At 41.2% G+C, this 10,846-nt stretch overlaps 2 protein-coding genes across 6 annotated transcripts; both read left to right on the top strand.

Annotated features, from left to right (window-relative positions):
* Positions 1-2,169: 2,169 nt before the first annotated feature.
* LOC113010299 (uncharacterized) lies at positions 2,170-9,758 on the top strand. Of its 5 annotated transcripts, none has more exons than XR_013903083.1 (4): positions 2,170-2,504; positions 5,864-6,226; positions 8,077-8,172; positions 9,557-9,758. XR_013903083.1 is itself a non-coding variant. In XM_026149323.2 (4 exons), the coding sequence occupies exons 1-3, from the start codon at positions 2,333-2,335 to the stop codon at positions 8,147-8,149; spliced, it is 603 nt and encodes a 200-aa protein (XP_026005108.1). In that variant the 5' UTR covers positions 2,170-2,332; the 3' UTR covers positions 8,150-8,172; positions 9,557-9,758. The 5 variants fall into 5 exon arrangements, 4 of the variants coding, with proteins under 4 accessions (XP_026005108.1, XP_026005110.1, XP_080148548.1 ...); XM_026149323.2 differs by having other exon boundaries at positions 8,082-8,172; XM_026149325.2 differs by lacking the exon at positions 8,077-8,172.
* LOC145421689 (uncharacterized) lies at positions 6,232-9,758 on the top strand (the record flags this gene model as incomplete). The annotated part of the gene is made up of 1 exon (XM_080292265.1): positions 6,232-9,758. A coding segment is annotated over one exon (534 nt), but the record flags the coding sequence as incomplete, so codon positions are not given.
* Positions 9,759-10,846: the final 1,088 nt, after the last annotated feature.

Genomic DNA, 10,846 nt, shown 5'->3' with positions numbered 1-10,846 from the left:
AGCTCCCAGGCCTCTGGTAGAGGACCCGAGCTTGAAGGATAAACCGCCCGCAGGGGCGTGCTGGGTGTTTTATATATATATATATATATATAAAACCTGGAAGTCCCGAGGTCAAAATGGGAGATGCCCCCAAGGGTGGTGGAGAATGACCGAGCTAAGATCCTGTGGGACTTCCAGATACAGACGGACAAAATGGTGGTGGCTAACCAACCGGACATAGTGGTGGTAGACAAACAGAAGAAGACGGCCGTAGTGATCGATGTAGCGGTTCAAATGACAGCAATATCAGGAAGAAGGAACACGAGAAGCTGGAGAAATACCAAGGGCTCAGAGAAGAGCTCGAGAGGATGTGGAGGGTGAAGGTAATGGTGGTCCCCGTGGTAATCGGAGCACTAGGTGCGGTGACTCCCAAGCTAGGCGAGTGGCTCCAGCAGATCCCGGGAATAACATCGGAGATCTCTGTCCAGAAGAGCGCAGTCCTGGGAACAGCTAAGATACTGCGCAGGACCCTCAAGCTCCCAGGCCTCTGGTAGAGGACCCGAGCTTGAAGGATAAACCGCCCGCAGGGGCGTGCTGGGTGTTTTATATATATATATATATATATAAAACCTGGAAGTCCCGAGGTCAAAATGGGAGATGCCCCCAAGGGTGGTGGAGAATGACCGAGCTAAGATCCTGTGGGACTTCCAGATACAGACGGACAAAATGGTGGTGGCTAACCAACCGGACATAGTGGTGGTAGACAAACAGAAGAAGACGGCCGTAGTGATCGATGTAGCAGTTCCGAATGACAGCAATATCAGGAAGAAGGAACACGAGAAGCTGGAGAAATACCAAGGGCTCAGAGAAGAGCTCGAGAGGATGTGGAGGGTGAAGGTAATGGTGGTCCCCGTGGTAATCGGAGCACTAGGTGCGGTGACTCCCAAGCTAGGCGAGTGGCTCCAGCAGATCCCGGGAATAACATCGGAGATCTCTGTCCAGAAGAGCGCAGTCCTGGGAACAGCTAAGATACTGCAGGACGCTCAAGCTCCCAGGCCTCTGGTAGAGGACCCGAGCTTGAAGGATAAACCGCCCACAGGGGCGTGCTGGGTGTTTTTATATATATATATATATATATATATATATATATATATATATATATATATATATATATATATATATATATATATATATATATATATATAATGTTCTTCCTCTACACCCCCCCCCCCCCCCCCCCCCCATTTTTGCACATGTCGAGGAGCGTGTCAGGCTACATTTCACTGTGTGTTATACTTGTATAACTATGCATGTGACAAATAAAGAACCTTGAACCTTGAACAAACTTCTTCTATTCACCTACAAGGTCCTTCACAACCTCACTCCTGCCTACCTTGCTGACCTGTTAAGCACTATCTCTTCGATCATCTTCTTCTATCCAGCTTGCTGTGCCTTCTTTCCACCTCAGCACCATGGCAGGCATCGCTTTCAGCTGCTCTGCTCCCAGGCCGTGGAACTCTCTACCCCCAGATATAAGAAACCTTGATTCTCTCCCCCGGTTTAAATCCCTCCTCCTACTGCCCACCTATTCAAATCTGCATAGTCACTGTGAACCTGTTTATTTTATCTTGTGCTTTTGTTTTCTTATTTTTCTTCACTGCCAATGTTCTATTGTGTGTTTTATTCTATCATTAAGTGTCATTGGGTGTCTATAAAGGCGCTTTGAAATAGAATTTATTATTATTATTATTATTATTATTATTATTATTAACAACAACAACAATAATAATATGTTTAGGTGTCTAAAATCCTCCTAATAACAGGAAGTGAAACGTCTTCAAGAAATTTATAGAAGTCCAGTCGCTTACTTTAATTTAAGCACTTGAACTAAAGTGCTTCACCAAGCCAGCACACAGTTAAATAAATTTACGGGGGAAAAAATTAAAACAAAACAATAAAAGGAAAATCTGTTATTCTTATGGAGCAGCTGAACACAACGTGAGTCGACCAACCAATAATCTATTTCGCTTATAAAAATGAGAAGAACTCAAACTAACAATCAGTTTTCAGTTTAAACAGAGAATTTTCTAAGTTGAAATTTAACTTATTATGGTTAAAATAATTTTTTGTTTTTATGAAATGCGGTAAAAACAAATAAATATAGAACTTCGTACTATAACCTGATTTGGGAACGAAACCTGTCCTTCTCTGTCGGAACTTTACTGTGTAACACCAGGCGGAAGTAAACAGGAAAGAGCGGAAGTTCCGTTAGCTTTTCTCCTGTGTGACAGAGAAGGAAGACGGTCGTATTGTTGTCGTCTCTCAGCTGAATCTTTGAGCCGTTTGAGCAACCATGTCTTCAGTTCAGTATCTGAGAGAGTTCATCAACGAGCGACTAACTGCTGCTGCGGAAGAAATCTTCTCAGAGTTTGAAAAAACGATCGTCCAGTACGAGGAAGTGATCGACCGTCAGCGCAGACTGCTGGATATCACCTGGAAACCCGAGATAAAGCTGCACACAGCAGGCGAGTCTCACTCTGATGGATGAACTCACACATGAACGAGTCTCACTCATTTTAAAGTTATTTGCTATGTTTTATATGTTTATCATATTATTGCTTTGGGATGTTCAGCTCTTCTTCACTCCCGCACTCGTCATCACCTCTGCTCTCTCTTATTGTCCTGGGGTCCGTTCTTCGTACGTCGCTCACTACATCCAAGATCAAATCATCGCGCTAACTCTGAGCTCGCTATTCCGGTTCTCCGAACACACCTGTTGTTGACGATTAGTACAGCTGGATGAAGTAATGTGAGATCACTGGGTGTCGTAAAAGGGGCTACGCATCGATAGTAGAAACATTGATCGGCAACCCTCTGATTGGTCGGCGAAAATGTCGAAGGAGCGCGCTCGGTATTTTTCGGCAGCAGAGCAAGAACTCTTGATTGAGGGATTTCAGGAGTTTCAGAGTTTAATTAAAACGCAAGAGAACACTGCAAAGGCTGCAAAAGCAAGGAGAGAGGGCTGGCAGAAAGTTGCTGACAAATTAAACTCGTAAGTAATTTAATAATAACAATAATAATGGAGTGGATTGATATAGCGCTTTTCAAGGCACCCAAAGCGCTTTACAATGCCACTATTCATTCACTCTCACATTCACACACTGGTGGAGGCAGCTACGGTTGTAGCCACAGCTGCCCTGGGGCAGACTGACAGAAGCCAGGCTGCCATATCGCGCCATCGGCCCCTCTGGCCAACACCAGTAGGCGGTAGGGTAGATTTATTATATTACACTATATTATCCAATATTATATTGCATTATATTATAATATGTTATATTATATTATATTACATTATATTATAATATGTTATATTATATTATATTATATTATATTATAATATGTTATATTATATCCCCTTTCACATTAGAGCCACAACAGGACCCACTAGAACATGGGAACAAGTAAAAGTGAAATATAAGAATATTCTACAGAATGGTAATATTTATCACTTATATTGCTTTTAGTCTCTTGGAAAGAGACCCTGAAATAATCTGTTTGTTTGTTTATAACAGCAACCAAGAAAAGGGCAGAGCAAAAAAAGACAGGTGGTGGTCCTGCACCCCCTCGTCAACAAGTTGGTTAAGTAAATAATACCCTCACGGGAAAATCGATATCTCTCTATGAGCACACTGTCGCGCTGAGCTAAAGGATCCTGTCTGTCCCGCAATATACGCTGGATTCTGAGGACTCTCCTTATCAATCTTGCACCTTCCACAATGGGTTGCTCGCGTATACGGACAGGACATGGCTGCGACAGACTTCCCAAATCCACCTTCGCTTTTATAGCCGTGGTCTCTCATCTTGATTACACGAAGTAATTTACTATTACTACTCTGAAATATGAATTACATCTGTAATAATCACATACATGTAATAGAATGTTAATAGTACATTTCCCTTTTTTAGGAAATGACCTGTATGTATCTGTGTGACATCAATAAATGGATCAGGTGCTGCATTGTCTTTGGTTACATTGAGAATATTTATTTATGGTGAAACAGTGGTGGAATATCGCTGTTGCTTTCGTATAAATGAAGCGGACATACCTCCTGTTTACATAAAGTAAACCTGCTCCCCAGCAGGTTTACGCTTACGGCTCTGTTGCTATGACAGCAAGTCCCGGATGAGCTTCGGGGAACCGAACGATCCAGGATCACGCGAAATCGTCAACAATCTAATCCAGCTAACTTAGCGAGGTACGAAGAACGGACCCCTGGTTGTAAAAATAGTGCAACGTGATGATTGGTTACTTAGCATCAGATTATTTTTTCATTGAGTCAGCTAATTATTTAAAAACATTGCATAAAGGGAAATATTTAGACAGTATTTCCTACCATAAGAACTGAACTGTCGTCAGGTCCGCTGCCGACTACAGGCCAATATTTCATGCAGCTACAGATGTGCATCCAACACATCTGTTGCTTTTTATTACCGGGTTCTTTTCCATCCAGTGAAACGTGTCTTCACAGCTGCATCACTTCCTCTTCTGTTTCACACACATCTTATGTATTTTATTTTGAGTCAATCACATTTTTTCAAATGAAGGGCTTATTTTCTTCTTCTGAAGTCACATTATTGTCACAGAGTGCACACTGACTTTGTAAAGTAACATGCACTATATACATGCACAGTATATTAGTTACTCGGTTAGACAACAGCGGTACTTGTGTTCTTTCTTTTGCATGGAAATAATAACCTGAACGGTTACCATGGTTACCCACTACCATGCGTGTCTGTGTGCACACTGAGAGGAGAGAATGAGAGCAGTGGTGCTGCTTTTTGAGCCTGACGTTACTGTCGGTAGCATCCACTTATCCCCCTGGTGCTCTCAGTAACTCTCAGAGTGAACGAGAAATGATCAAATAAAACACATGAACAGATGATGGAAATATAATATTGATCTGCAATAGCACTTCACTTCACTTTGGTGTTATTTATATAGCACCAAAGCACAGCAACAATTGCCTCAAAGCGCTTTATATTTAATGTTAGTTGTTATATTTAAGCTCTGCTTCAAAGCCAAAAACACACAGAAGCAAAACAAAAAAACAAGAACAGCTGATGACTCTCACAAGGTCGTCCAAACTTTCATTTTTTAAAAACTTTTTTAACTGTCTTCTCAGCTGATTCAGAACGCCCTGCCTGGATTTTCACTGACACCAAGAAATAAGAATATAAAAGGCCTTTTCCTTATGTGCCTGGGCATGTAGTTATATTAGTGAGTTTGGTTCTGTAGGTTTCTTTGAGTTTTAATATATTATAAATGTAATTTTATGGAGCTCTTTACTACCTTTTTAACCCTGTGTGTGGGTTTATTGGGGCAACTGTGGCTCAGGGGGTTGGGAATCGCATCTGTAACCGGAAGGTCGCCGGTTCGATCCCTGGGCTCTCTGTCCTGGTCGTTGTGTCCTTGGGCAAGACACTTTACCCTACCGCCTACTGGTGTTGGCCAGAGGGGCCGATGGCGCGATATGGCAGCCTCGCCTCTGTCAGTCTGCCCCAGGGCAGCTGTGGCTACAACTGTAGCTGCCTCCACCAGTGTGTGAATGTGAGAGTGAATGAATAGTGGCATTGTAAAGCGCTTTGGGTGCCTTGAAAAGCGCTATATAAATCCAATCCATTATTGAGGTAATGCTGTAAAATAAACAGTTTATCCCCACAAAAAACAAATAAACCTTTTTCCAGACATGATTTTTAGCTTTTTTTTACACATCCGACCAGACTTTTAGAAGAAGCGGAAACATTGTGTGTGTTTATTTTAATGATTGCTCAGAGGAGTTTTTCTGTCATCACATCAGTTTTCTTTATGTTGGCTTCGTTCTAGGCCTCCAGCAGCAGCATGTCTATAAGGAGGAGGAATTTCTCATTAACCAGCAGCTCTGTAATGAGGAGAACCGCGGGGAACCGGAGCCTCTCCAGATCAAACATGAACAGGAGGATTTCTACAGCAGTCAGGAGGGACAGCAGCTTGCACTGAAGGAGGACATTGATACCTTTATGGTGACTGCTGCTTATGAGGAAAGAGCCCACGGTGAACCAGGACCAGACAGGGAGCAGCTCCTCTCTCACAGCTTCCTGATAGCTGAGGGTCAAGATCAGGGAGGAAGCAACTATGTAGATTTAGGATCAGCACATAGTGCAAACAGAAGTCACAGTACCGATGCAGAAGACTCTCCCACGTCAGAGGGTCAGTGTAACACTCACATAGGTAAAAAGTCGGTAACATGCAATGTTTGTGGAAAATTGTTTAAGAATAAATACAAAATACACGAACATCACAGAATCCACACAGGCGAGAAGCCCTATCTTTGTGAAACGTGTGGGAAAAGTTTTACTCAAGGCGGTAGTCTGTTGGTTCACATGAGGACCCACTCGGGTGAGAAACCGTATACCTGTAACACCTGTGGTGAAAGATTTTGTTACTTATTAGCACTTAAAAAGCACAAGGCGGTGCACACAGGTGAAAATCCATTTTTTTGCACAACGTGCGGGAAAACGTTCACTCAAAGGGGCAGTTTGTTGGTCCACATGAGGATCCACTCAGGAGAGAAGCCGTATTCTTGCAAAACATGTGGGAAAAGTTTCACTAAAAAATGTACTTTATTGGTGCACGTGAGAATTCACACCGGTGAGAAGCCATACACTTGCAAAGTATGTGGGAAAAGTTTTACCCAAAGAGGTGGTTTGGTAGTCCACATGAAAACTCACGCAGGGAAAAAGTTTTAGTTCTGAATATTTAGCAGGGAACAGTGTATTTATGAAGCCGAGCTTGACAAAAGTATCGAACCCGTTAACAGTAAAGCTTTCACAATCAGAGCTGGCTTTACACACTTCCTGCTGCTCAATAAAAGGTCTTTAAAAGTCTGAAATTAAGGTCATGACTGATCTCAAAAGCTCATATATGTTCCATAAATGTGATGAAATAATGAAATCTGGCAAACAAAAAAACATCACAATTTAAACGTCAGTTTTTCTGCGTGTTCTCGGCTCTCACCGGTGATGATGCAGATTTATGTATATTAAGATGTAGTGATGTGAACCAGCGCTAACCTAATAGCTTACTTGTAGTCTTCTGATATTCTTCTATTCAACAGCAGCCTGTAGACGATAGCACTTAGTATGAACACTGTAGATGCTCACGCCTGTTTCAGAAATGGGAAAATAGGAGGCGGGAAGTAGAGTCCCATATCCATACTGGCACTTAACATGTCTTTAGTTCAGATGACGAATGATCTCATTCTGTAAACATATGAAGGTAAAACAGTATTAGGAACTAACATTTGTCTGATTTTTAACTTTACAGTTATTTATGTTTTTTATATATATGTGTGTGTGTAAAAGCAGAAACAGTAGGTGAAGAAAAAGTGTAAGATTTCGACTAATGTGTTTCCCACTTTAACACACACTCACTCCTCTTCATGATGAAAACAAAGATTGGGTGTATTATCCTGTGCGTCTGCAGCAGAGTTCATCCTCATTTCTGCAGCCGTGATCGAACAAACATGTAAATCTAAAATTGAATCATTCTCAGCAGCAGATCTCAAACAAACTATAAAATAAATATGAAATGACTGTTGGCCATTAAAAAGCATTTGGCTAGTGTAGGTGACTAAGATGCAGCTGTATTGTTTTTGCAGTGTGAACAGCCGCGGTGCTGTGAGTTTGAACATATGACTAACGAAAGGATCAAAACTGTTTGTTGAGGAGATTTTTGATCAATATTGTGATCATGATTAATTGTTGTGATTATTCATGTATTTTAGTGACAAAAGGCATTTACTGCATGTAAACATAACACTGCTTTTACATCCATAATGCAACATTCCTAATATTACTCACCCACATTCCAAAAAATATATATATATTAACGAATTAATTAAAACACTTTTCCAGACCGATATGGTGCAAGCCTGATGTAAGCGCATCCACTTAACACTAAATGTAAAGTCTTTCCCTGCATTCACTGTACCTGCATGATGGATGTAGATCGACAGCTCTGACCTCCCTCTGCGTTTCCCTGCGTGCTTTTGCATGCAGTGCAGGTATCTCCTCTTCAGGAAAAGAACTGAGTGAGCGAGTCCGTGTGCTGAAACCTTTAATGTGGACATGACGAGTCAATGTCGGATAATTCACGTCAGTAACCATTTCTTTATTTTTTTAGCCTTTGTGCGTCAGTCGTGCTGCAGTTCGTGGATTGTTTTCAGGCGATTAACCTCCTGGGACCTGCCGTCCACATGTGGACGTCACATTTTGGGTTATTTAGACCAAAATACTCAGTTTTGCTCTACAAGGGCCTGATATCCACTTACAAGGACGTTATGCTGCTACTGTTCTATCAGAATTTTAAACGAATATCCTCATATGTGGCTCTCATTTTTCTTAAAAACAAAAATAGGTTTTAAAAAAAAAATCTGGCAATTCTTTGTTTTTACATTCATCGGGCCCCAATGTGACCAAATATCAAAGAGAAATTAAAAATGCTGCCGTGGAAGAGTTCGGGTCTTAGGAGGTTAAAGCACTCTTCACACGTGATTTCGTCTTCATTGCGTCTCTTCCATTAAATTCAAAGTATTTCAAAACAACAGAGTATGATGCTGAACGACAAGCTCCTCCCCCTCTGCTGTACAGCACAGCTCAGTTTTGTTATATGTGTCTTAACACAGTGTTACTCGTGCAGACGAGTTCAGGAAACCTTCAGAGAACAGCTGTGATTCAGGAAGTGCTTGATGTGCTTTTGTGTTCTGTTTGTCGAGCACACAGTTTCAGTTTTGTTCCATGATCATCATTTCATAGAAGGAAGCCGAAATCAAATTCAAGGCTGAAATCTGATCATTTCACTGCCCTACAAGCTACTGATCAACACAATGTGACAATTTTATGTGTTATTACTTTTATTTTCTCTCACGTGCAGCAGAGACGCAACTTTAGACGACTCGGTGTCGCTTCTGTGTCACGCTGTGGCGCTCTCATGATGAGGGTTTTTAATTCTCCAGTGAAACATGATGACTCTCACACAAGGTCATTTTTTTGTTTGAATTGTGTTAAGTTTGTTTGTGCAGTGTACCATTGGATGTGCGGACTGCCACTGAATTACAGTTGGTGTTTCATGATATAAAATCTTGTTAAAGCCGGCCATAGAAAGAAGTACATTTGTTCTGTTTTATTATAAAATCTGTGTTTTCCAGCACTCACACACTCTGGAAGAAAAATGTGTGTAATATGAACCGAAGTGTTTCCTGTAGTTGCTAAGTTCTGTGAGTTTGCTGCAGTTTTCTGTCACAACAATGTAAATATAAAAAGGTACAAGTGGAGGCGTTGCTCGGCAACTCTTAGTTTTTAAAGCAGCTTCTTTCCCTGCAGAGTTAGACTGGCTTTGTTTTCCTTTTACCGCCATCAGTTAAGTTTGTGTGTGTATTTGAACTTGGTTGGAAAATTGGATGTATGAAATGTTTCCATTGTATTCTGTCATATTCTGATCTACGTATGATTTCTTTCCCTTGTTTTTACTCTACCTCAGATATTTGGATTGTGACCTGAGATACTGAAGCTGAGAAATCCTGTAGTGCTCACTGACCACACGAGTCTTTTATTTGTGGAAAGCATGTATCACTTTTTGTTCTTCTGTTTTGTGTTCAACTAATTTTGATTGTTCAGGATTTAGAAGTGAAACTAGGAAGTTGTAGATTTTCACCATGCTCTTATAAAAAGCTCTTTCTAAAGTTTTTTTGTCTGTTTCATGATTTATAAATCAAAGCCGCAGTAAAGATGCAGAGCTGAAGATGAAGACACTTCACAGAATCAGAAGCCACAGTGTGTCAGAATTAATACTGAACTGTTAACTTAAATCAGGAAGTGAAATTCTAGAGATGAAGAATGTCTTTTGTCAGAGTGTCCTGGGCTCAGAGACACAGAAACCCCTTCGTTTCACAACATTTACATTTCAGATACATTTCAGGACCACAGACAGCAACGATGTTTCCTCCTGACTGTTGATGCTGATATAAAGTGTTGGTTTGTGGTTGATGTGGATTTGCTGCTCATGTGAATCCTCCCACAGTGTTTCATTAGCAGCTGTAACCACAGTGACTCTGATAAAACAGGAATTAGCAGAATCCATCTGATATGAAGCTGTGCTTTGAATACCACTTCCCTCCTCTTTGAAGAGTAGTCAGATATCTGTGTTCAGGTTTTTGTACAGCCTCTTCTACACTTTGTATCACTGTGTTTCTAGAGCACAGTAGTAGAGAGCTGTGTCTGCCAGGGTTAGGGCTGCTATGGTCAGAGTAGTTGTTGTACGTGATGTTTTTGATTCATATCGATTATCAGGAATATATTCAGCACTCCATGATCTTGCTCCTTTGTAGAGTATAAACTGAGGAGCCTGAAGGTCAGAATGATGTCTGTACCAGTAAAGGCGTACATACTCTGATGTTGTCTCATAGCTACATGTGAGTTTGACAGATTCTCCTTCTGTTTTAGTGACTTCAGGTTGTTGAGGAGTGATTGAGTCTCCAGCTGTTAGTCCTGGAAAAAGAAAGAAGAAAAGTAGTGAAATGCAGTCTGTATATCTGCTTAATGCAGCAGCTTCAACTAAACTTTAATCCCTGTTCTTAAACTCACCTATAATGTGAGATAGAAGCAAAAAGAGGTGCAGCAACATGTCTTTGGAGTTATTAAAGCCAGACAGACAGCACATGAACAATGTTCTTCCACTGCAGCACAATGACCAACAAATAATGTCATTGGATGAGCTCAACTTCAGTGGGCGGGGCCAGTTTAATAGCTGAGCCAATCAAATAGTTTTGTG

The sequence above is a fragment of the Astatotilapia calliptera genome, chromosome 18 (assembly GCF_964374335.1).
Source record: "Astatotilapia calliptera chromosome 18, fAstCal68.1, whole genome shotgun sequence".
In the NCBI taxonomy this organism is placed as follows: domain Eukaryota; kingdom Metazoa; phylum Chordata; class Actinopteri; order Cichliformes; family Cichlidae; genus Astatotilapia; species Astatotilapia calliptera.
This window is presented reverse-complemented; position numbering and strand designations above follow the sequence as displayed.